General features: G+C 37.9%; 1 protein-coding gene across 1 annotated transcript; it reads right to left on the bottom strand.

The window, feature by feature from the left end:
* Positions 1–403: 403 nt before the first annotated feature.
* LOC136242149 (cytochrome P450 20A1-like) lies at positions 404–27,651 on the bottom strand. Its single transcript, XM_066033562.1, has 9 exons — positions 27,482–27,651; positions 12,495–12,577; positions 12,211–12,383; positions 11,771–11,916; positions 8,619–8,786; positions 5,829–6,026; positions 4,931–5,115; positions 1,023–1,199; positions 404–785 (listed from the first exon to the last, which is right to left on the bottom strand). The coding sequence occupies exons 1-9, from the start codon at positions 27,578–27,580 to the stop codon at positions 533–535; spliced, it is 1,482 nt and encodes a 493-aa protein (XP_065889634.1). The 5' UTR covers positions 27,581–27,651; the 3' UTR covers positions 404–532.

The following is a 27,651-nucleotide window of genomic DNA, read 5'->3' as shown; positions in this document are numbered from 1 at the left end:
ATGACATTCACACCTTAGCAATACAATGCTTTTATTCAAATTAAAGGGCAATTATCTGATGTAACCAGCAGTTAAGTATGCATTCCTTTGAACTGATATGGCATCTGTATTTCACTAGACCCTTACTTTTTGCAAAGGGGTGCGTGGTGCCAGACTACCACACTGTATGATAAAACTGAAAAGCCATCCGTCTGTCTAATATACGTACATTCCTTTGACAACATTTATCTTGCTAATTCATGTGTATCAAGTGGTTTTTTGTACCAAACAAAGCACTTATCATCTGGAGTTGAAGCTTTTGTTTGTCTTCTATACAGAACATTGAATATAGAGCAATACTCGGCAGAGTTCTTTTTGTAACTGCAAGGACTACATAACACCTATGCCATTCAATTGACCCATGTCTTTGTATAACCACAGCTATTATAGTTTGAACAGTAAAAGTATTTACATTACTATTTTCTTAATACAAAAATTCTACTAAAATTCTCTCATTCAAGAAACTAATATTCATGTCAAAATTATTAGGTTTTCACAATTTTTCAATAGGATGAATGTGGTATTTCAGCGGTTCCTTAGGAGTAGTGACTAAACCATGAACTCTTCCCACATCCTTAGCTTCCCCAACTGGTTTGATAGTAAACTGTTGTAGTAGAGTGGTCAGGAACACACCAACTTCAACATATGCAAACATATATCCTGGACATTTACGACGTCCATGACCAAATGGAGCAAATGCCATAGTATCTTTTCCTTGTAAATGAGAACACTGGGTGTGGTCAAATCTACAAATGAGATATGCAGTAGTAAATCAACCAGATTTTGCTGAATTTACATGTAGAGTGTAAGTCTAATGAAAACCGTGTAAAAACCAGAACTCCACAAAAAGGACTCCCAGAAAGGTGGACACCTTGAAAACGTCCAGTTTGTATTGGTGGACATAGATACGTAAGTCCCTGAATCTGGATACTTCTCTAATAGGGTCACTTCAGTATGGTCTTAAGATGTTCATAATGACTTACTTTTCAGTATCTTTCCAGACTGTTTCATTCTTGAGAGACACACCCAGAGAAATCACAATTGGTGTATTAGCAGGGATATGGTAGCCTCCAGCTACAATATCATCATCAGAATAACGAGCTGCATATGGAGCTAACACAGAGAGCCGAAGAGTCTCATTCAATACTTGACGTAGTAATCTATAAAAGTGAAGCAATTCAGTGTAACAGTTGATTAGAATGTAACAATACCATTTATACTACTTAAAGTACCACAGCAAGTGCAATACGGAAAATATAGCACTAGGGTGTGGTCGAGAGACAAATATAGCACAAGGCAAAGCTGAGTGCTATATTTTCCGTAGCACACAAGCATACACAGTGCTTTAACTGGTTAACGTATGAATCTGGAGTTGCAATCAAGAAGGAAACTGTTTAATACACATGACCTGGAATGCCACGATGGCAGTGAGAAAACTAGTGCCTACTTGTGATTAGCAGAAGGTTAATTTGTAGTGATTAATGCCGAGTTATCACACAATTTGTGATCTGTCAGATTCAGAATTCACTTAGTAGTGGGACAGGAGGATGAGAATGACTGAGAATAGGCTAGCTACTAGGGATCCACCGATACCATTTTTTACCAGCTGATCCAATACTGATACATTTTTGGTGGAAAATTGGCCAACACCGATACTTTCCATAGAGGCATGATTTACAAGAAACAGCTCCATTGCTATTTATTAAGCCAATTTACTTGCTATTGTCTTATAGCACTCTGCTTGTTGGTTTTGTGGCCATCATGAAGATCAATCATCACATATGGCTTCACTGAATCTCGTTTCGTGGCTTACTGTCCATTTAACTGTACTAACAATCATAATCACTGGCTTCTTTCAAGTAATTCATGATTATATGTTCTTCGGTAATGGTCCATAGGAGTAATGGTCCATTCCACCACTTGCTATACATATGCAGCCATCTTGAAAAACAATTAAATGACATCATACAATGTATTGGTTATGGTATCGGTCACTTCTACCATAAGTAATGTCATTCCAATGCCACTAAAATGGCTGATACCAATAAAAATATCAGTATCGGTGCATTCCTACTAGCTACAGTGTACATGAGTAATAGACAGTTTGCATACAACTATTTGATTGTTGTCTGTGAGTGCGGCCATCAGTTGAAAGTGTCAATATCAAGCGACCACTGAAGAATTCACTGGACTTACAATGATGGACAGTTTAGTGAACAATTTAAGACTGAATCATATGATTATTGTAATGGAATTACAAACATTTTTGTGTGTGTAACCATTAATTGTTGTTACTTGCTATGGTAATGTTGTTGACAGCTTTGTTAGTGGGGGTAATTGTCATTCCAGTGTATCTGTGGGTTGTGTCACATCCACACAGTGTGACTTTATTATTGGCATACAAAGGAAAATAAAGCACATTCTGATAAAGCGCACTTTTCCCTTTGAACTTTATGGATGGTACGGTATCATACGCCCAGGTCCAGTCATGGATTTTTCTCCTTTCTCCACCTTTTCAAGCATACTTTCTGTAACAACTTTAAACGGGCTGTAGGACCAGGAGCTCTAAAGACCTTCAGCACTAATTAATAAAGTTATAAATTAACTGAATACAAATGATATTGGGGTTAACTGAATATTTTATATATAATAAAACTACAGTCATTATTGTAGATTCAGGGACCAACTTAACAGTACAAAGCTCACTCTATGACGTATGCAAATACATTGCATAGAACCTGTACTGGAATTGGTTTAATTTTATACGGACTCTCGAATCTTTGTGTTTGAATCTCAAGAATGGTAATCTTGATTACTTGAAGCACCTACCAGCCCCAGTGCAAGCAGCACATGTTTAGTAATTGTGTTAACATATGGATTCAATCTATGACTTTCTTTAATAAACATGTCAACAGTCACCACAGTGATTGACATAACTAAATTTACAGTGTACTTCAATAATGTTAATCAGAACAAGTTGATGTTGTGCTACTTCTAAAAACCAGGCGCCATATAGCTGGCTAACTCATCTGGAATTAACCAACATATTATACACAGAAGTATCTTCCAAACTAGTTTATAGTTTGACTATCGTATTTTTACCCATAAATTCTCGACAAAGCCTCAAACCTGCTTTTCATTTTCATTTGTCTACGTAGGGGATATGCCCCCTTTCAACTAAAAGGGATAGGCTATTCCTGGTAGTCTACAAGGCCTGCACCAAAGGGAAGGTAATTCACAAAGTCTAAGGAGAGTTGCCACACCCATATTTCAGACTGCCAAAAAGAAACCACTTCAGAGCAAAGTTTACCTGCGCAGAAGTTTAATACAGACTTCATTTCGCTCTTACTTCTTATGTAAAAGCTGCTTTTACCATTTAATGATTCTGATCACATGGGTGTGCACAGACAAACGTAGGTAGATTGATAGGTACACACACAGTTTTATGAAAACAATTTCAGTAAATCAGGTTTAAAAGAGTCCAGAAAAGGTGGAATACGAAATAATGGAATAAGTGAAAATTTTATTATCTAAATATTATAACCTTTATGGCTAGGTTTATACATACACTGCTTACTTTGTAGCAACTCCGTCAAGTATGCAATCACAATGGTTGAATCCAAGGTGGCGAATCCTTCTTATACTTGCATATACCAACTGCCACTTACAAGTAAGTGCCCAAATTTATTAGAGTCATACTGTACTAAGTGATAGCAGATGAAACTAGCATCTGACCTTTGAATTTATTGTGAGTATGTCAGTTGGGAGGAGGATGGTTAAGGAAAATTAGAAATATAGATACTCTGGGGTAGATTGTTGAGTGAATTAAGCGCTTTGCTTTTTTTAAAGCCCACCCTACTGTAAGCAAGTATAGTAGAAAGAACTTGTAGTTTTATAATAATTATGTAGTGAAGTGTATTAGAAGGTAGTATAGCTTAATTTGATTGTTCTAGAGTGGACAGTTTAGTGCACATTCTACTTAAAGCTCGCCGCATTACTATTCAAACATCGCGATTGCATTCTCGACGGAGCTGCTACAAGAGGAGCACTATATAAACTAGAGATGGACTGATACCACTTTTTACCCATACTCCCGATACGAGTATTTGTACTGAAATTATCTGCCGATACCGATTCCGATACCAAGCATTGAAGCTTGTTGTGATACATATCTATTAGTAATTGTGTAGTTTGATTGATCTCAGTTCAATCAGGTTTCAAAATATTCATTGTCTAAACTGATAAACATCATTGTGGATTACCAATTTTTTGATTTGAGTTAGTAAGTTTATTGATTAGGTAATTAATTGCATGGGCAGCTGATAATTCTACAATGTCTGTTACAGCCTTGCAACCAAATCGTTTCATGAAAAAGCAGCATTTCATGAAAAAGCAAGCAAAGTAGCCATAAACGTATTCTTTGAGAAACAACTGCACTGTCATTTAATTACAAAGGATTCACGTGCTCTAATATATTAGAATACACACGGAGCAATTGTAGCACTACTTGGAAAAGAGTAACAAAGGCCTTTTTCACTACTTTGCTAGCCCAACTAAGTTATTTGTTACTGGAAACTTAGCTAGAGATGGTTTAATAAAAAGTGGTGAGTGTCTACTGGTGGTATCTGTACCTTGCATTACCGATACCAATCCAATTCGATACCACTGGTATCGGCATCAATACCGATACTGGTATCGGTCCACCTTTAATATAAACCTATAGAGAGTATACTATGTTTAGAATAAAAATTTCGCTTATTCCGCTATTCTGTATTCTGCCTTTTCTGGACTCCTGAAAGATTTAGCAATAAATGCCTGGTCTCAAATAAAGGCATTAAAGTCTAAATAGAGAGCTAGACTTTTTAAAATAAATTCTTGAGGAAGTACATACGTGTTTGGATCATATACATAGTCCTTGAGTCTCCCTTGCTTGTCAGATCCCACTCTCTCTTTCATCTCTTCCACCAAGTTGTGGTAGACATCTTGGTTTAGTGTTAGGTAATGTATTGCCCATACTGACAAATATCCTGGAGTGTGTAGACCTGCCACCATAAATGTTATACCCTCTGAAATTATCTAGATGGTAAAAGCACCAACAGCATAACAGTATACTTGCAATAAACACAGCTGTGTCAAAACCAGCAGACACAAAGGCATCATTTTATTATTTGCTAGAACTGAATTGATTTTATGTTTAAATGAAATACAATGAATATTCATCTAGTACATATTTATTACCTTCAAAGAGATGTGAAGAGGGATGTATTTATTATACAGTATGGTAACATTGTATTGTATAGTAGAGTTCAGAGCTTTCCTGTCTGAAAGTATATAACCCAAATACCAGAGCCTCATGTTTCCTTCACAAAACAGCTTGGCAGTATTGGTTAGGCAAAATCAAACCCATAAACATCTTCAGAACAACTCCAAACACTTACAACAAATTTCTATGACATTATAAAAAATTCTATTTAATTGAATTTCTAACTGACTAACTGATGCCTTCATAACTCAACTATGGGTAGATAATGGAATGGACTTGATTTCTGCTGTTCGCTGTTGCTTAGGCCCCAAGACATGCCTTTTCGCCTACTGCAGCAGATACAATGGATGCATCATGTTAAATGTCAATGCTTGGCTTTTTCAGTAGTGTAACTACAGGGCAATAAAGTTCTGCATGCAGGGCAGGTACCAGTCACAACCAATCATCTGCACAACATACTTACTAAGCAAGTCCCTGCACCATAGGGCAGGAACCAGTACCAGTACACTAATAAAACAAACATTACCTGATCATGTGACACACCAGACTGAAGTAAAGCATCGATAAATGGTATGTCCTCTTTTTCTTCTCCACTTTGTCTCCTTTCAACCACGCTTAGTATTTTATCTCTCATTTGCTGAACACCATCATTAAATTCCTTCTCTCTGTCACTGCCTGGTTCAGGAGGACCAATATGCATTCTTTGCTCCATTTCTTGGAATACCTAAAATGTAAATAGCATGGCAATGGTTCAATTTATAGCTTTACCGGTGCTCCTATCAATTTTTGGTTATTGAAATACTGTTCTCACATTTTAGCAAAAGCATTCAGTTTTTAAATTAATGAATCCCATTCATGTAGAGCATTGTCTAATAAAATATATACACTAACGATAAAATACTCTGAACATTTTGGGTAATGAATTTTGGATAAATAACTAAACAACATCCTGTAGTAGTTTACATTTTGTAGCCTACAAACATTTTCACTCCCAAAAAAGGCATTTGCCAGGGTCTATTTAATGAGTCGTACATCAAAAATAAATAATAATTTGAGCTTGTTGTAATATATGACTGGGTCTGGGAGAACCGGTTTTATCACCTATTTACAAGTATTGAGAAATGCCAGTTTAAAGTATTTAGAGTGTTGTACGTAGCTCACCAATGGTTGACGTTTTGTGTACAAAATTTCACACATTTTACACCATGCAATTCCCTAACTTCCAGAGCATCCACTGTACAAGTAGCCAACACCAAAGTTTCCTACCATTTTAGATAGCTTTTAAACCAAGGTTGACTGCAAGATCCAATTGGAGTAGTGGGTGGGGGTAGAGGGGAGCGCAAGAGGTTGTTTACAAAATGAAAATGATTACTCTGTACTCCACACCACAAATGTTTGGGGAAGATGTAGGAACTACGTATATGACTGACTCGTGCATATGCACTATTTGTATTCATACTGTAATTGACATGTGATTTAATGATATGCATTGTGACTATTTTGCTGTTCCTACAAAGAGGAATGCGTAGGGATGAATTAGGCCAAATTATGCGCCATTTAGACCTCAAAACTGACTAAAATGAAAAGTAAATTTAAAGTAAAGCACAGATCACCATGGAGCTGTACAGCCACATACAGTCACCCCCAGATTAGCCAGAGCTTTATCAAGGCCCCAGACTGCTCGTACAGCTTACCACTGGGCTTGACTAGCAAAGGCAGACCATTCAAGACTAGCTGATTTTGATATTGAAATTTGACAGTGTATTTATGTAGCTTTGTGTTCATGGTGAAAAATCAAACTTAATGCAATCATGAAATACAAGCCCTCAAAATTCAGCTTAATTTCTTCTATTTTTCTTCATTTAGGGGGATGCGTAACTTGATTTTCTTGAGCTTGGTACACTTTAAGGATGTATTGCTGCAAAATCACATCCAAGTTTGGTACAAATCTGATAAATAGTCATAGAGCTATGGACGATTATTTGCATTAAAAAAGGCTGACTTGTTGTCATGCCTACAGGGTAATCTGCTTATGGGAATAGCTTAAAAATCGGTATTCGTATAGGTTAACCACTATAGCTCAAACCTTTTGTGGTTTAAAATGAATTACCTTGATAGCTATAGAGTTACAAGACAAAAACCAAACAACTGTAAATTTTGGGGTCAATAGAACAGTCACCGCAGGGTAAAAAGGTGCATGAAAAATGTCAAAAAAAACTTATCAGCATTTGAACTAGGGACCTCCATACTGAACACCCAAACCCTTAACCACTTTGAACCACTGCTACTGTATCACAGCTGTTCACCTCATTCTAGCTAACATCTACCCAATAGTTTATAATTTCATAGACCTCTAGATCTATCCATGGAAAATCTAGACTATTCTAGAACATTCTATGTGTGTTCAATTAGAAATCCTTGAAAAAATGTGCGCTCTGTTAGAGTATTACAAAAGTAATTAAACTTTGTAATACAACACTCTTGTAACTTCTCTAGTATTCCATCAAATTGAACCCAATATTATAGACATTTTGGTACCAATCGGTGGGATAGTACACTATGATTAAGACCCACTTGTACCAATCGTCATCATCATAATCAGTGCTCTGGAAATCATTTTCTAGCATAAAAAGGTTTGCTTTGTTAAAAGTTGGGCAACTGCAACTTATCACATTTTGCATGAAAAATCGAGATACTCTAATAGAACAGTCACTGCAAAATAAAAATCCTAATAGACAAATAGTACAATCATGCATACCTAACTTGTTACTTTATTATAAAATATTAAATACAGGCACCTTTATATAACTATAGCAGCACAGCCATGAACAAGCAAGCACAAAAGTATAGAGCAATTATCAGTATTAACATAGATTCTTTGGCTTTGGTATTGGATCTGTATGTATTTTCCTGTATTGGTAGAGGACTAGTTTGTCTTATATCATCTTCATTATATCTGTAGGTAAGAGCAATGATTTGAGTAAAAACAAGCCTCAAACCAGTTTATGGTTGGCTTTGGGGTATTTAAAATACAAAAAGAAGTGAAGTCTATCCAAAACAGCCAAGCTGCATAAAAAGGGTGTGACCTTCAAAATCCTGGGAGAAAAAAGTTGTGAAATAAAAGGTAGCGGCCAAGAAATGGCTGTAATGATATAAATTGTAATGATATAAATTGTAATAATGCACAAAGCCATTATTTTCATTAACATCATTGCAGCCATTTCTTGGCTGCCACCTTTTATTTCACAACTTTTTTTCACCTGGCCACACCCTTTTATACAGCTTGCATGGATATACACTGAGCCTACTAAAATACCTGATAATAGATATGAGTCATCTTGCGCATCTCATCTTCATTATTAAACACACTCCCGAAACATGTCCTTGTTACGCCTTTGATGGTCATGGTCAGAAATTCCTCTTGCAGCTCCACTACATCACCACGTCCAAATTTTGACCAAGTACGTGCAGTCTCATTAGCTATCTAAAATGTATGAACATTCAATACAAAAATCATACAATTGTGCTAGCACAAAGCAAAGATTAATCACAACCACACAGAAGAAATTAGTCAAATGTGACCAGATGAAAACCTGACATAATCATGCAAGCCTAATTTTACAGCACAAAGCATTGATTGTGTGTATTGTTAAAAAAAAAAAGTTGATGCAGTGCTACCTCTAAAAACCAGGCACCCAGTAAATACTATCCCTTGAATTGATACATTAACACAGCAATTAAAAATTTACAAGTGTTGTTCATCTTGTCTGTTATGAAGTAACTTTTTCTCTTATAAAGTAATGAATGTATGGAATAATTTAGCACAACGCCTTCAAGGCTAAGCTGGATATGTGTTGGACTGACAACATGTACTGTTATATTGTATGATGATTTGGTGTACTGGCTATTTTTGTCTTTTTACTAAAATGATATAATAATGTTGTAGCTTTGTTTCTCACCTTGTTTGGTAACAATACATGCAGTACGTTAAAACAGCGTATTTCAGAATTCACCTTATTTCATAATTCATCAATTATGTTGCTATGCATTGCTAAGGAAGCATAACTTGAGCAAACCAATTACGCATAGAAATATAACTGTTCCATAGTTTGTCTATCTTGTTTTCATACACAAATTCTCTACACAAAGCCTCATGGCTGCTTTTAATTTTGGTTTGCATACAAATGGAACATGCCCCTTTCAACTGGAAAAGATACACTCTTCCTGGTAGTTTACATGGCCTGTTATGTTGTTTTTCAGTCATTATACACCTGATACAGCATGTAGGCTAGCCCCTCTGAACTGTTCAACATGGTTTCAGTGATTGGCCATACCCCTTCAAGCAAACACAATGAAAACAGAAAGCTAAGCTTTAACCCTTCATTCAAAGAGTACATAAACAGCTTTTATTCATTGAATGAAGGTTTACTCACATGGGCGTTGAACAGACATACTGACACGCACACACAGAGAATTTGCCAAACCAATTTCAGGGAACTAGGTGTGCGCCGGGTTTAATAAAACGCTTTGTTCTTTGAAAGGGCCTAATGGAAATAACCTGGATATCACCATATTTGCTTACTCAATAGGAATTCAAAATTTGTTTTGTTTCATTCTATGTAAAGTTATGGGCATTAGTTTTAATTACATCACGTCGAAGAGATAGTACACAATTGATCTTTCTTCACTGATTTTGTCTTTGTCTGCAGTGAAGAAAGGTGATACAAGGAAAACCTTACCTAGCAATGGATTCTACTGTTTATATTGAACACGATGGTGCAAGTCTCAACTCCATGTATCGTTGCATTCATAAGATATAACCATTATAGGAAGAGCCTGTAACTTATTTTCACTGTACACTGTGTTTGCCACTTTGTAGGGCTGTAACTCCAACAGTTCTTGTCATATGAGACTGAATTAAACTTCACCAGAGCATACATACACTTGGCTAAGTGGATTATTTTTATCATTTAATAACAAAGAATTCATAATAAATGTGAGATTATGTCGGGTGTTTGCAGATCCGGTCACAAATGGCTGCATTCATATCAAGACAAGTAGTAGTGTATCACGTAGCCCAATTATCCAGCATGCTACACCATGTGTTATACAACAATTTTCATACACATATGTAATTGCATGCTACCTTGTCCAAATATGATAAATTCTACAGTGCAGTTTCCCACCAGGAAAAGTAGTCCACATGCCAAGTTAAAATACAATTTCCATTTATTCATACATGACCAAATTTAACATTCCTACAGAATGAATTGCTCAAGAGAATAAGTTGAAAATTGGTCTATAGATGGATTAAAAATTGTACGTAGGAGGTACTGCAATTAGAAATCAGAGTAAGGCCATATAAAGACATGGAATCAAGCAAGTGACATGTGTATACCAACAGTGATAGGACATAAATAAGTAAAAGATCAAAATAAATTCAAGCCAGACACGGTACACCTAACAACCAGGGAAATAGCCACTAAATCACCACTTATGCTTATATAGTTCTAGTTCAAACCTTCCAGAAATGAGAATGCAAAAAATTAGTATTGTATTAGAGTACAAAACAAACTACGTAGTTATAGGGATATGCAAGGAATCAATTTATCAAGCTTTAAAAAAGGATGCAGCTTGTAAAAAGCCAGGGTTACCGTATAGCGGGTTATTTTCGAAACAGAAATTTTCGCACAAGAAGCAAAATCTGAATTTCGAAAGATTTTAATTTCGAAGAGTGCATATTTCGAAGTCCGGATGGATTTCAAATAAACGGAAATTCGTGTCACAAATTATGAAGAATAATTTGCGTGAATGTTTGCTGAAAACTGACTTACTGATGGAATAATCCTCATTCCTGTGTACTGGAGAGAAGACTCGAGTGGAGTAAATTCACTGACACAATCACGCTCGATCCGGCATAGCTGGCTATCCTACCATAGATTCTAGAGCAGACGACATCAATTCCCATTCTGTATCACCTGTTTTCTGGTTATTGGTACAGTGATGATACAGTTTACCCATTAATCCATTATCATCAGCAATACTGAGCTAAAACTCAAGGAATACACAAACAAATTGCCGAAAGTTGGACGGTTGCTTTCACTTGTGGGAATTTATTTTCGAAAAACAACCGGACGTGGGAATTTATTTTCGAAGAGGAGGGCCTCTTCGAAATATCCGAAAATAAAAACCTTTCGAAAATTACCAGCTATACGGTAGCATATGGAAATGGCTCAGTAAAGAAATTTATTAATGATAGAAGATGGTTATAATCTAATCCTTTCACCTAAAGATGTAAAAATCTGTATCCCAATGTATTTCAGTAGCAAAAGAAAAGAATACACAATTGTACCCTGTCCATTTATGGTTTATGACATGCATGCAAAATATTTCAAGTAAACAACTAAGACTCAAGTGAGATGGAGATTTCATGCATTTAAACTTAATGCAGCATAACATTTAGCTCACTTTTACAAAAATTGGCACGTATCCTTCTAAGAATGTTCCTTTCAGTGACTCATACAACCATTTCCTTCTGTCCTCCCATTCCTGTCCATTAGCATACTGGATACTGTCTGCAGTTATTAATGGCTCAAACAGCGTAAATAGCATCTCTGTGGAAATACACAAAGAGGCATGTGTATACAGACAGTACTGCAGTAAAGAATATCTATACATACTTTCCCTGACCACCAATTTATTCCCTTCAAAAGCATCCCATCTTAAGAGGATTCCTAACTTAAAATGATAAGAGTATTTGTTAAAACTTTATATAGTTATACCTTTAGAGACACTTTGCCATATTAGAATTGGAGGTTTATATAGTGGGTCATAAGTACATGCACAGCCACACATATAATATATACATGTGTAAGTGTACAGATAATGCATGTACATGTCTAACTCACTTGGTCTGTTAGTCAACTTGATGGTATCCTTGAATAGTTCAGGACTACAGATACTCACTACTTTTTGCTGGCCCCACCAAAACATTGTGATTGGTTGTCGACCATTTTGGTGGAGGTGGAGCAGATACTCATGTAGGCTACCATGTTTGCTGAGCTCATCCAAATCACCATTCCTGTTGGAGAAAAAAAAATAATGACACATGGAAGTATCTTCCATTCACTTTTAACAACACAATCTGTACATTATCTGAACAGTGCTTGTAAAATGTAAAACATTCACTCACTCTGGGTCAGATGGCTTCCGGTCCCAACCTGGTACAAGCTTTACACTGGATGTGCCATCACTTCCTTCGGAACTCTTCTTGTTCTGAGTAGTGAAGGACCAAGAAACACATAAGCCACATTCCAAGAATATATATACATCCATCAACAACCATCATGAATACAAACTAAAATTTAAGAACTTTTGACGTGAGTTTACTAGTACAAACAACAGTTATATCATAGCAGCTGTAGAATATATCACATCAACACTTGTACTTGGCTTCACCTTGTACTGTTGGTGATAGCCAAGAGATACTTGTATTGTGATCTATCTGTAATGTACTACCATACAGTACAGTAGTAGTATATTAGGGATCATGAAGATTTGGGTTTTACTGGCCAAAAAATCACCCAAAAACCAGCTTCACAATACCTGGAAGTATTGGTTAGGTATAACCAAGCCCAAAAGTGCCTTCAGTACAACCTTACATGCTTCGAATAGGTAGCTACGAAATCTAAAAAAAAATTTACTCAATGGAATTTTCTTCTGACTACCTAACTGCCTGCTGCCTTCAGACAAGCATAACTCGATAACGGCTAAGGCTACGGGCTTGATTTTTTCACTGTTCGATGTCGCTTTGTCTCGAGATGTGCCCTTTGGCATATCACAGCATGCCATCATTTTGAATTTACTAATACACATGTGCATGTGATGTCACAACATCACAGTTACGTATTTAATCAACATCAAACAATCACGAATAATACCAGAATGAGTTATAGTGCCATATGGTAGCAGTAGCCCTTAATGGGTTAAGGGAATAGGAGTAGTGCTACAGTACTAGTGAAAATGCATTGTTTTATGACCGAGCGTACAACTTTAATCTATACCAGTTTTGCATATTAATGTACACAGCAAGTTGTATTATGTGTTTTCAATAAGTTACTGTCCAACAAAGTGAATAATGTTTACAATTAGTAGTTGGAGAAAATCTGAACCGCCCGATATTTGGAATCATTAACATAAATGTCACCATTCTTATTAATTGCTATTCCTTACAACTGAACCATCACTAACTCCAAAGCTGTGTACAAAGTTTCCATCCTTATCAAAAATCACAATTGCATTTTGCTGATTCATACAAGTCAGAAAGACAAAGCCATGGGGGTCAATGGCAATACAACGTGGATTACTCAGCCCGTCAAATTGAGTGAACTTGCCAATGTAGTCACCATCCAATGTAAACTTGTGTATACTGTTATGAATATAGTCAACCACAAGCAGCTCATCATTACTAGTAACTGCTACATCATGAGCAAGGCCTCTTACACTTCGAGCAAAAGTCCTATCATAAATTATACCCACTTGTTCTCTCCTGATGGTCTGGTAGAACGTACCATCAGTTAGAAACACTGATATGTATTGATCACTATTAGTAGCATACACTTTACCATTGTGTACTGTGAGGCCATGAAAATATTTAATTTCGTCATTGTCAGATCCAAACTGTAGCAAGTAGTCACCATTGATAGTAAACTTTTGTACCCTGTAGCAATCAGCAACATAAAGGTGATCTTCATCACCAAATGTAGTTAATGAAATACAGCAAAATTGAAATTGGCAAGTGCTGTTTTCACTGCTATTAATTATTCTGATCAATTGATCCCCGCCATCATACAAGTATACACATTCTTTCTGTAAGTCAGTCACAGCCCACACACCACTCCTACTAAATGCAATGCCACCAACAACTACATCCCTACCACTACCAATGCCCAGTGTTTTACTGGGCTTGCTTAGTGAGGTGTAATTATGACCAACCACAACACTATAAGGACTTCCTTTGATGTGCTCTCCATTGACACACACTGACACCTTCACTTCTCCAACTTTGTGTGCTACAATAGAAGCCACATAAACACCATCATTATTATCAGAGACCAATGTTGTGTTATTAACTCCTTCTAACTGGATACTGACTTGATCACCTTCTCTGAAACAACAATCACCATTATTGTCCCTTGTGATCATGGTGAACTCCACCTTCTTACCAATAATGCTGCTTTTGGGAACATCTATAGCTTGACAGCGTTGACGATCTGGTGCTGCAGTTGATACAACTAATGGTTTGCTGGACTCCGTCAAGAGTACTAAATGATGACTTTGAAGCCTTTCACCATACTTGTGATATTCACTACAGCCATGGCATAGGAAAAAGCTACATTCAGGACAGAAGGCCCCAATTGGTTTATCTGTGAAACATTCATCACACTTGACCTCTGGCTCATTTTCAAGCGAACATTTTAGGACTAACTGATCCACCATATGATTAATGATGAAAGCATTACTAAACTTATTCACTCCTCCTGCAGGAACTATTGCTACCTCCCTACACTGAGGACATGTAATCCTGGACTCTTCCTTCATCTTCTCTAGACACTGTTCACAGTAGGAATGGTGACAAGGTAGATACTTCGGCTTCTTGAATAACTTGTAACATATCGGACAACTGAGAGTATTGACAATCTTCTTCACTTGTTTAGCAGCCATCATCAAATGTGTAGTAGTAGATACTACAATACTATCAAGAGTTCATAATACAGTGATACTATGTGACTATATGTTGTCTCAGTGTAGTTATAGCTTTAAAAGTGCTGACTATTCTGACAGGTATGCACATGTGGTAAACAAGCCCATTCAGTAGTGTTATCACATTGAGTGATATGGTAAGCAGAATACCTTCTGTGATACAATGAACACTAGCAGGCTTGAAATACAGACGATTGCGCAATCTTTGCAACAAAAACCGTCAAGCGAAAACCGAAAACGTGATCCATTTGCTTTGAAAAAGTGCCGAATTACATAACAAGCTCACGTTTCCATTGACTTCCTGTGTTGCATAGATTCCGCAATCGTCTGTATCTTGTGTGTGCACAACAGATAGGAATGCAAAGCAATTTCCTTCCTTCTATTCATGGTTACCAAACATCACATATGGATGGAAAGCTACTGACAATTTCCAAATCTTCGCAACATCAGGCTGTATGTTCACGTGCAAATCTGTGATGTGATATTTCAAATATCAATGCTGTATAGCTGGAACATAATGTATAGCTGCGAGAAACATCACAGCACTGCTTATAGTAATGATTTATACATTTAAGAATGATACATCAAGCAGTTGGGTTGAGAAAGAGCCATGTCTTAGTTGAATGTTACTATGCAGAGGACAATGAAACTGTATGTTGGCAGAAACAAAAAATTAAGAAATTAAAATATCTGCCCAACATTGAAAACACCATATATTATCTCTATAGTAATCAAAAGACCAGGCATATACCTACATGAAGTTCAACAAACACTACTTGCAAGAATCCACCACTGTAAAGTTCTTAAGGTCTTGTCTCACCAAAACATAATATTGGTGGAGTGAGATAGTAAGATTATGGAAATGTCTATCCACCAAGTGTTTGTATGTGTTCGTACATGAAATGCAACAGCAGGGGCAGGAGTCACAAAAACTCACAAGACTGGACAACCATAACTCTATGTCATTTGAACAATTCAATAAAATGTTTTAAACGTTCAAAGGGCTGTCAGAACAAGTGTCAAGGGTCCACCCAGGACGCCAATACACCCAATGGTGACCCTAAAGGTGTCAGAGTGTACACAAAGACAAAGGGTGTCAGAGAATGAGAGAGCACCTCAGTTACAGGGGTTAGACAATCAACAGGTCACACCACTGAATGTTCTGAAGGGTACACAAAAGGCTTCAGAGAAGCCAACCCAGGAAATTTGGCCTGTGGCAGAACCCATTATCCTGGGTCTACCCTTAGTACTAGAGAATCCACCATGAATTCAGCTAGGCATATTACCAACCATTGTCAGACCAGTCAGACCTCTTTGGCAGAATAAGCCTATTCAGATCGAACTGGAAGGCCCTAACCCATGAGCCATGGGTCATTCAAACGATACTATAGGGTTATCACATTCCCTTCTAGTCTGCTCCCCTCCAACAACCTCCACCTGCAACCCTCACTTGTCCACAGAAGACGCAGCAATGCTGGAGGAGCCCAGGAGGAGATATAGTCCCTCCTGCAGAAGCAGGCCATTTGTCAAATTTCAGCTACAACAGAGGGGTTCTACTCGAATATGTTCACGGATGGGGACGGGATAGATTTTTTGCTGTTGATAATGAACCTGAGGTTCTCGAGGAGGAACAATGACATCTGGATCACATCCATTAGGCCTCTATTTACTGATTTTCTGTTTTCTATCAGCACCCACAGGTATTTTTACTGCTACACGTATTTCCCCATTATTAAAGATTTAACCATTATTTCATCTGATTAACCGAAATATTGAGGATGTGCAGTTCAGTTTTCAAGATTGCTGCAGTCATACAGTAGCTACCTTGCACATTGTAGTCAAGAGAATGCGAAAGATTGGTGCAATGAAGTTTACAAATAAGAAGGTGATCCTTGTCGTTGAGTGGAACTGATCACGTGATGAAGGACGACTATATGTAACCAGATTTACAAAACTGATCCAAATCGCACATCAGGAAAATCAAACTAACATCACCAGTGGATAGCCACACTATCGTACTATTAGTTTTGACACTCAGTACTACTCAAACTACTCGAGGCTGGTTTTAACAGACATCTTTTCTGGGTGGTGTAGAGATCTCGAATGGCAGTATAGGGCCTTGTGAAGGGTCTGGCTTGGCAAGAATCAGTGGTATACTGGTGGATGGCCTGATAATGTTGGCCAGATGTATTTTGCTACATATTGGCCACTAAGGAGCCAGAAAAGCCCTGTAATCTTGTGTCTGGACTCCAATCATTGTCTGCCTCCATTTTGAAGTCTATCTCTTGCCCTCCCCGCCACCCCCCACCCTCCACTCCTTTGTGAGCACTCGTGGTACTACTTCGCTCATCCAACTGCTCAGAGTTTCTATCTTATTTGGTGGGAAACTCTGCAAGCAGCTACAAGTACTGGAAGCGGTGTGAAAGGTAATAGATTGATGCATCTTTTGTGTAAATTTCATACGTGTGCTTGATTTCCTTGGAAAATTATGCTGACTTGAATTCTTTAAAACCGTTTATCTTGAAACTTCTAATGTGCGATTTGGATCGTTTTTCCAAAATCCAGTCACATACATCACCAAACTAGCTATGTTGAGTTAGCTAAGTTAACAAATTGCCTATTACGCAGGCCCTGAAAAGTATGAAAATAAATCTATAGCTTGCTATATTGTGGGATAATGGATAATGGTAATGATCCGCCAGCCCGCACTCATACATGTGGAATTTTCCGATGAAAAACAGAAAATAGTGGCCTTAGCTTCTGCCATCAGTAGCATATTGTCCAAAAATTACTAGTTGAATACCCAGAGATCTGAGTATCTTCACTGATGGCTTGAGAATCTTTGTAAAGACCTGTCCATAGACCAAAGGGAAGACAGCTGAATTGGAATGTCTTCCTCCCTAACTTGAAGAGTAGGAGGTGACGAAATTGATGGGGCTATTGGGACCATAAATAAGGCATCCTTCAGGTCCACTTTGGCCATCCAGTTGCTTCTCCTTAGGACAGCTTTCACTGTGTGTAGCCCTTCCATCTTGAAATGTTCTGATTTCAGTTCATTTAGGTGCTTCAAGTTGATGACAAGTCTCTGATCCCCATCTTTCTTTGGGGAAAGCTTCCATTCCGACCTGTTTGACCATGTTCTGGACTCCTCGTTTGCGAACGTGTTCAGTAGGTGCTGATATTGAAGGGGTATATACACCACAGCCATAAGTCCTTTGTTAGCTGAGACTACTTGGTGATGCTGTCCTTTTACCCCTTCTGTTATATAGGCAATAGCTGTAGAGATGCAGGAGAATTGAGATTCCTGACTTCCTCTTGGCATATGTTTTAACTGCTAATGTAGCAGCTAGCAGCTCTAGGAAATTGATGTGAAGAGATTGTTTATTGGACCTCTGGTCTGAATTCCACTGCAGGTTGTTCCCCAACCCTGTAGGGAAGCATCTGATGTTATTGTAATAGATGATGCCTGCATAAGAGGCTTCATCCATTCCAAGAGTTGAGGTGGAGTTGCCAACACTAAAGATCTTCCAGCACTTGAGGAGACAACTGGACCACTGCCTGGTAATTCTGCTGATTGGCTAACAGGGCTTGCCTTCTAATGTACAGCAAAATATAGATGCCATTTGCAGGGCTGGAATGGTCGCATTTAGCTTCCCTAGAAGCTGGGAGAGTATTTGAGCTGATGGTTGTTCTAAGGATAGTAGGTGGTGAGCTTCCTGCCTGATTTTCCTGATCTTCTCCCCTGGTAATTTCAGGTCCATAGTTACTGAGTTTACCATCATTCCCAGAAATTCTATTTCTTGCAGGAAATTAATCTTTTGCTGGGACCACTGTCCACAGACCTGTTTGCAAATAGATTGTTATCTCAGCTCACAGAGTTTGTGAGTTGGAGGCCAGACCCTTTGGCAGTAGTCACAGATGAATTTACACAGGACTGGAATACCTTTCCAGAGAAACTGTATGCCAGTCTGCCTTGGGGTCTGATAGGCAGAATCCTGTTCCTAGTAAAATCCCAAGGAGTTCAGAAGCTCATGCTGGTAGCACCAGTGTGGAAAGCCCAAGCCTGGTATGCCTTGTTCCTCCAAACATTGGCTGGTGTGTCAGAACGATCTATTGGACATCATCCCAAACTTAGCCATGTGGGTTATATCTGTCAACACTGTGAAGGCAGCCACCTTTCTAAGACAGCTATAAACCTTGTACAAGTCCAATACGTCGTTCAATTCCTCTTTCAGTGAATGGGCTAACTGATGAGGTGGACACAGTAGAAATCCCTTTCCATGCCTTATAAGTGACGTAGCCAATTTCTTAGCAGAGCTCTATGAACAAGGCAGCTCATACAGCTCATTAAAAGCTTACCGTTCAGCCATTTCTTCAACCCATGACAAAGTTGATTGTCACCCTGTTGGGAAACACCCTACAATTGTGAGAGTACTCAGGGGAGCCTACACAAAAGAACCCCTTTACCCAGATACTCTTCTACACAGGAAATGTCAAAAGTCATCTCTTACATTGTTGCCATGCGGGGGCAGATCCAGGGTTTTTGGGATCTTGAGAACCCCTTCAGGTTGAACCTCAATCAGGAAATCTAAGAGGGAAACAGCAAGGAGAAAAGCAATAGATTGTGAAATATACTCTAATAGAGCAGTCACAAACTATTCTAATAAACAATCAGACAACAATTATAGCATCATGTGAAGGTAGCGCACACAATATGGATAGTTTAAAGTTCACCAAATGGCAGACGACATGCGCTTACTGTGTATGGAAGAGCTGGAAACTTCAAGGAAGCAATAGTGGTTATAGTCACTGATAGGTACGTGTCTTCTGTATATAAAGTAATGTTTTACTGCTGGTACTTTTCTTTTGTGGCAATGCATCTGACCCCTTTGGTCTATATGGTCGTGTGATATCACTCAGCTATTTTTGAGACCTCACCCACAAGACTTGAATTCCCTGCAGTATGTATTACGGAGTGATACAGGAGTTACGTACTTCAGTAGTTTCAGCAAGGAGTGTGATGAATAAGAACTCCATCATTTGTAATACTGTATGCCAGGAGTTGTAGTGTAGTAAGGTAGATAGCATAGTATAGCAATAAGCTGCACAAACAGCAGCATCGGCAGTTTCCAGCTAGTCAGCTAGATACATACATCATGCTTGTTAAAGTTTACCTAAGGGCACATTTTATGCATGAATGCTACAGGTGTAGGATGTGCTGAGCCGCATATGTGAAATTTAGGGAGATTACCCATCACCGAGCTCAGAGACCCCCTCCTGAATCCGCCCCTGTTGCCATGGGTGATAACAAGTCTTAAAATGTTGTTACTCAAATTAGTTGTATCTACAAGGTCCAACGACTTGAGCTTGAAAGCTATGAGAATGCTACCAGATGGAGTGCAATTTAACTGGCAAATCTAATAAAAGTAGACATCATAATGATTATGACATGCCTCCTGAAATTCTGCTAAGCAAAAATCAATATTAGTCATTTACAAATTAATAAATATGCATGTACCAAAATAGTAACTCAATGGATAACAATATGAGTATAGTGAACCATTACAACTACTCAGCTGTGCAAGTAGGTTATAGAGTAACCTAGTTGCTACCTTTCCTACTAATTTTCACGATATCAGCAAAGTAGTGATGCCACAATATAGAATTTTTTATACCACAATATAATGGAATAAATATCACAATAATCACAATACACATTACATTCATTGATGCATATTTATGGACTGGACACAATATTTTTGATGTCCTACAATGAATTAGTTGGAAGTACACTTTTATAGTGTGCAAAACAGCAGTAAACAACATTTTAACAAGGCACACACCCTGTAGCTGGCTGATGGCCTGGTTACTGTGCATATGTCTGTGTCCATGTCATTCTACCCACATGAACAAAAAGTTTTGTGTAAAAGCAGCCAGTATGTGAGAAATGAAGGCTGTACAGCACCAGTATCGTCCTTCCAGGTAGGTAAGCCTTCATTTTGTGATGGGTTATTGGTGCCAGCTTGAAATATGGCAAAAAGTCTGGCTATGCCACTGCTCTACTAGTGATCTCTTTCTTAGATATACTACAAACAAATATATAGAAAGCAGTGTTACAAGAAGCCACATAAATACATGTGTATAAGTACTGCTATTATGGTTAAAATATTCTTAATTTTCTTCTTTGAAAACAGTACCTGTTACACTTCAAGTGTAAAGAACTGTATACTAAATCTGCTGTACTGTGGATTTTCTGTCCGTTTGAACATTGCACACTGCGTATCGCATACTGAGTATTGCATTATAATCCATGCAATATGCATTTCAAGCACGCAATGTTCAAACGGACAGAAAGTCCACAGTACAACTCATGTGTGGACAAGCCTTTGTGGGAGCACATGTATTAAAATGTTTGTGGTAGCTAATTGTCTGGGTAGTGTAATAGAGGCCACACCACCATAGGTATCCAGGTAGAGATATGCTTTGTAACAGTACTCATACTAAAAAAATCACATTAGCTAATTGTCACATCAGTAATACATCCATAGTTTATCGACATTCACTGTGCATACTAATGCACAAATTTGTATACACAGTGAATGTAGAATCGGCTCTTTAAGGTACAGATAAATTGGATATTGTTACAACTATTAGCTGCATGTTATGCTAGCACAACTAGCCATAACCACTTCATTATCCTATCAAACAGTTTATTGATGGTGATACGTGATACACCAAATGCACTGTATTGTGGAACCCTAGGGGTCTGGGGATAGTTCCCCCAGACTCTAAAGTACTTGTTTCAGGGGCAAAAATTTTGATGTAGAGCAGCTTTACATAAACCGTACGGCTTTCTAAGTGAACTGCATTGATCAAGAATTGTACAAATGACAGTCAGTCATGAGTATAGTTTAGTTACGTAGCTATACGTGAGCCTAAAGAATGACATACACAAGACCATGTGTGTTGCAAAATATTCTTAGCAGGTGCTAAGTGTGCCCGCACATGGGATAGTGCTGCAGATGTTAATTTTCATACTCAATAGCTGTGTAGTATTCTCAATAGTGTTATGTGTGGTGACTGTTCTATTTGACTGACTGCTCTATTAGAGTATCTTGATCTTGGATCATTTTTTGGAGGGGGAGTGATCTGCCACTGGATTATTAATTTGAAGCAGTTCTATGATTCATGCAAGGCTTTATGTAGTTGTGGCCCTTTCTGTATGATAAATTTCACCAATAATACTTGAATTTTCTATTATGTAATAATTATTATTATCATATCGAACTACCTACCCATATTTTCTGAGATTTTGCCCACGCAACATAAGATTCAATAGGTATGGCCTTAGTACAGGTTTAGCAGATTACAATCCTTAATTAAATTACAATAGTTATATCACAATACCGTATAGCTAGTAATTTTTGAAAGGTGTTTATTTTTGGATATTTCGAAGAGGCCCTTCTCTTTGAAAATAAATTCTCACGTCTGGTTGCTCTTCGAAAATAATTCCCACAAGTGAAAGCAACGATCCAACTTTCAGTGATTCGCTTGTGTATTTCTCGAGTTTTAGCTCAGTGTTACTGATGATAATGGGTAAACTGTATCATTACTGTGCCAATAACCAGAAACAGGTGATCCAGAACAGGAATTGATGTCGTCTGCTCTAGAATCTATGCTAGCTACGATTGAGCATGATTGAGCCAGTGAATTTACTCCACTCGAAACTCCCTCAGGCTTCTCTCCAGTGCACAGGGATGGGGTTATTCCATCAATAAGTCAGTTTTTGGCAAAAATTCACACATCTTCATAATTTGTGATACAAATTTCCGTTTATTTGAAATCCATCTGGACTTCGAAATATACACTCTTCGAAATTAAAATCCTTAGAAATTCTGATTTTGCTTCTTGTGCGAAATTTTCTGTTTCGAAAATAACCCGCTATACGGTATAATCATAAGCATTGCACTACACCGCAATTATATCTCGTATCGCGATTATCATGACATTGATATCACCACAGCAAAGTGAAGTTCTAGACAGTGGAGTTGCTTGCAGATATTTCAAGAGAAAACGCTATGTACACTAGCAACAGTAGAAAGTTCAGTCATAACATCTAGTCACTGAAATCACAATTTACTAGAAATCCACTTCAAGAAGGTTGCTACTGCTAAGAGAGGTCATTACAGCTAACTCACTTCTCCAAACTCTTCATCACTGACAAATAACATCATACATAAAAATATAAGGGAGTAAATGAAGACCACGCCCATAAGATTATAAAAATTGAATCAATTCATTATTGGGAAGGCCATAAAAAATAATTGCACTTTGTTAACCCCAGACATACCAAGTCTCACGCATTGGGCATGAGTCTCACTCAACTGCATGCAATCTCACGCTCACACGCATGGAACTGCTAATCTCACGCATTACAGAGTGGCTATAGTCTTCTTCAACATTTACCATCAATTACAAGTTCCAAGTCCAACTACATACGCTTATAACTGAATACAGTATTTATACTTATTGGCGCTTGCTTCTAGTTTTAAACATTAAAGTTATAAATAACACTAAAGTGGGCATTAGATCGAGTTTGGTGGGCTTACAAGGATGGAGTGTGTGGCAGTACTACCATTCATTGTGTGATGGGTTCTATTGTAGCCAATTGCTCAGAGGTTAAATATGTCGCAATCCATATTGCGAATAGGATCACATGAGGACTAATGAAGTCATAGTGTAACTGGTTGAACTAGTTTTTAGGTTATCCTAATTATTGTACCAGGAACACGTTTTAGTGTGGTTAACATTGTAATAAGTTGAATTTGTGAACCAGCGCTCATCCTGTCCGTGGCGACAAATCAAATCAAATTAAATCTAAATCTAAAGCTGAGAGCTAGACATGAAGTGACCACATGCAGCTGAATTTGAGGAAAAGTAAATGAAGCTAGTTAGCTATCCAACTACACTAATATAATAGATGCATCAAGTTGTTTATGTACCAGCTAATATGCATTACACTATTACATCCTGTAAATGACAATTACTCTATTAACTTGTTTGTTGCTTTGTGCATGGTAACTTTTGTGCAGAGCTTTCCTAAGATAGCTATAACAATGGGGGCTCTGTGGCGCATTGAAAAAATCTACGTCTGGTCAGGGCAATCCGAGGGGTCCGCCACTCAGGATTATGATCGACGTGATTCGGAATCACCGTGTAATTCCAGTTGATTCCTAGATTCCGAACGTTGAATCCTCTGATTCTGCCAGCGATTCCTCGCGATTCCTTTATTCCATCTAATTCCAAAAGGGATTCCTATAATTCCTAATAATTCCGGCTGATTCCAAGGCTGATTCTGTAATTCCAAGTTGATTCCATGATTCCCTAGAATGGATTCTGTACTATAGGCGAGCCAGAATGGTGACTATCACTTTAGCTACCTCTGCTGAACCTACTGGTGAGTATTGAAGTCATGTTAAGTTCCACCCGGCATGGACTCGAGCCACTGCGAGCCGCTAGAAATTCGCTGGCAATAGCCTATTTTTATTTATTTATTTTATCATTACTGGGCAGGCAGCTCTATATTTCTGCGTCTGGCAAAAGTGTCAGTGGACACCGTCACAACACTAGCTAACCCTGATGAAAGACCTTAAACTGGATCACATCTTTCCTGACTGGACGTACACAGAGTGTTGTGTGTGGTGGTTGCACTTCCACCCCCTGTGATGTTTTGAGTGGTGTCCCACAAGGTTCTGTACTAAGGCCTCTGCTATTTTTTACATACATAAATGATATCAATATGCTACTCGTATTACACAGCTATTTGCACAGCCACCAAGATGTAGAGTTTCTTTTACTCAAAAGCATTTTAGATCTCAAGCTGCCCACTGGTGGAATGCAGTTCCTAACGACATGTTAACATCTCCAATTTTTCAGGATGATTTATTTTCTTATTTGTGTAAAATTTGTTGATTTTTTTTTGTAAATTGTTTGCTTAATTGTTTCGTATGTGCTATGTGTGTGTTGTAATTTTTTGTTCAGTCTTTGTGTGTGTGCAGTTGTAATTTATATGTGTATATGTATGCTATTTTTGTGTTTCCTCCTCAGTCAGGGAAGAACGGCATTGCCGACTGACTTGAGGCTAATTTAAAAATCAAATCAATCAATCAAATCGATATCACTAACGAATTAAGTTCTATTTGTCGCTTATACGCTGATGACTGCATTCTATATAGGAGAATTGATAGTTTAACAGATGTTAAAGATTTGCAAGATGATTTACAGATATTGGAGCTATGGGAGAAAAAGTGGAAAATGTCTTTCAATGTTGACAAATGCGTGGTTGTATCTATAACTCTTAAACGAAACCCTATATACTCCAGTTACCACCTTCATGGAGAACAACTTACTGTGGTTCAGTGTGCCAAGTACCTGGGAGTCTCAATTGATTCAAAATTATCTTTTAACCAACATGTGGACAATGTGTGCAAAAAGGAAAAGTCTGTATTAAGTTTTGTGAGAAGAAATTTTGCAAACTGCTCCTGTAAAATCGACCTGTTTCTTACTTACGTCAAGCCCACAATGGAATATGCAGCTGCAGCATGGGCTCCTTACAGCAGACGGTCAAAAAACAAACTTGAGTCTGTGCAAAGATGTGCAGCTCGCTTTGTAATGAATGATTAATATCAAATCAGCAGTGTATCAAACATGTTATCACGTCTTAACTCGAGCACCATTGAAACTCATTTCAAACATTTAAGGCTTCAGATGTTCCATAAAATTATTCATAGCATTGCAGATGTATCACTTCCTGATTATATAGCTCATAGATCAAGGTATACCAGAAGTAGTGAACTTAAATTTATACAGCCAGACACAGCTATTGATTCTTATAAATACAGTTTCTTTCCTGCTTCAATTTGATTGTGGAACACTCTACCTAGTGATATAAATTGTGACAATATAGATACTTTTAAGGAACTTCTGAAACATATTACATTGTAATTTATTTTTATAGCTTATATTTGTAGCCTCATGATTTTACATCTATATTGTAATATACTCACCCATATGAGTTCTGCAATAATTATAGTAAGAATGTATTGCAACTCATTAACAAGCTAGTTAGCTAAGGGTTAGTATAAGTCTCGTTGGGAACACCAGATCCGGGCCCCACTGAGAACTTGTAGGAGCTGTTATTGAAAATTGTTAGATTACAGGATGCTCTGGAATCCGGGAAACCTCGATCCAACAGCCAGCCGACGGAGAATGAATTAGCTAGTATATAGTGGCTGTAGTTAGCTGCTTCTGCGACGGCTCGCACTCACTCGCGAAGACTTAAACCTCACTAGAAACGCACAGGAACACTCACTGTAATACACGTAGGCGTATACACAAAGTGTAAAACCAGGTGCAAAACAAGTGAGAGTTAGCGTCTTTAGCTTATGAGTGTGTTATACTGTGTTAAACGGTAATTTACGATATAATTTTCATAACATTTATTTCAAAATATTTCTAATTACAAAGTTGATTCCGCTTCAGATTCCCATAATTCCATTTATTTATTTTATTTATGATTACTGGGCAGTCAGCACAGCTGGTGTGCCCAGGAAAAAAAAGGGAATCACAGTATTAGGTACAATTATATACTAACTAATGTGGTGTTGGTTGTTTGTAAAGTGTGATATCCATGATTCCTTGATTGATTCCAGTGATTCCTGAGGTCTTCGACGTGATTCCAAATCGTGGCGGACCCCTCGGGGCAATCTCACCCCTAAGTGATTGTGAACCTTGGCATCTCTGTAAACCCACCTTACAAACTTTAGTCTCGCGGCGCCCGACCCTAAAAAGAGGGTCTGGTGAAACTGTGTACAAAAAGTTTGGCGCTGCCAGAATGCTGGAAGCTCCAATCAGATCGCTCCATTTCAAATTGATTATGTAATGCGTACATTTCAAAAGATTCGCGGCTAACGGTTAATTACATCCGGTGACTCTGCCGCTTAAACCCATTGAGAAAACAGCCATACAATTCTGGTGGGTTCGTTTTAATGTTGAATAAATAAAGTAGCGCTGTTAGTTTGGTGTTGTAAGCGGATCTGGTTGAATGAATGTTGTGACGTAAACAGTGCACTTACGTAACACGTAAAACGTCATCCAATAAACATAACACGTAAAACGTCATCCAATAAACATTCCAGAGCTCAAACTTTTTGTACGGAGTTTCACCAGACCCTCGTTTTAGGGTCGGGCGCCCCGAAACTATACAAACTTATATTGCTCAGTAACTAAAAGTAAAACACAATTGTAGTGAGCTTTTCTGTTTTCCCAAAAGAAAAGCATGTAGTGGTCTGATTACGCCAGACTAGTATCAAAAAGCGAGATCAAGATATCAAAAGTGCACGTGACATAAAAGCTTACTTGAGATCCAACAACGTTTTGAAGAACATAGTAGAGAACCAGAACAATAGTCAATCCCAACACCACGGAAAAGGCTAGCAGGATGATGAAATCCAACATACTTCCCGTTCAGCTTAACTGTCAAAACTGTTGGTAGGTGATACCCTTTGTGGTTAAATAAAATATAATCG

This window comes from Dysidea avara, chromosome 13, assembly GCF_963678975.1.
Source record: "Dysidea avara chromosome 13, odDysAvar1.4, whole genome shotgun sequence".
Classification (NCBI taxonomy): domain Eukaryota; kingdom Metazoa; phylum Porifera; class Demospongiae; order Dictyoceratida; family Dysideidae; genus Dysidea; species Dysidea avara.
The sequence above is the reverse complement of the archived record's forward strand: the minus strand, read 5'-3'. Positions and strand labels throughout refer to the sequence as shown.

Bases quoted from the DNA above. Each gene is read 5' to 3' on its own strand.
- LOC136242149 (XM_066033562.1), bottom strand. From the start codon at position 27,580: ATGTTGGATTTCATCATCCTGCTAGCCTTTTCCGTGGTGTTGGGATTG. The intron at 8,787-11,770 runs GTGAGCTAAATG...CATACATTTTAG, and splicing joins ACGTGCCAATTTTTGTAAAA to ATAGCTAATGAGACTGCACG. The intron at 1,200-4,930 runs GTATGTACTTCC...TCACTTTTATAG, and splicing joins TATGTATATGATCCAAACAC to ATTACTACGTCAAGTATTGA.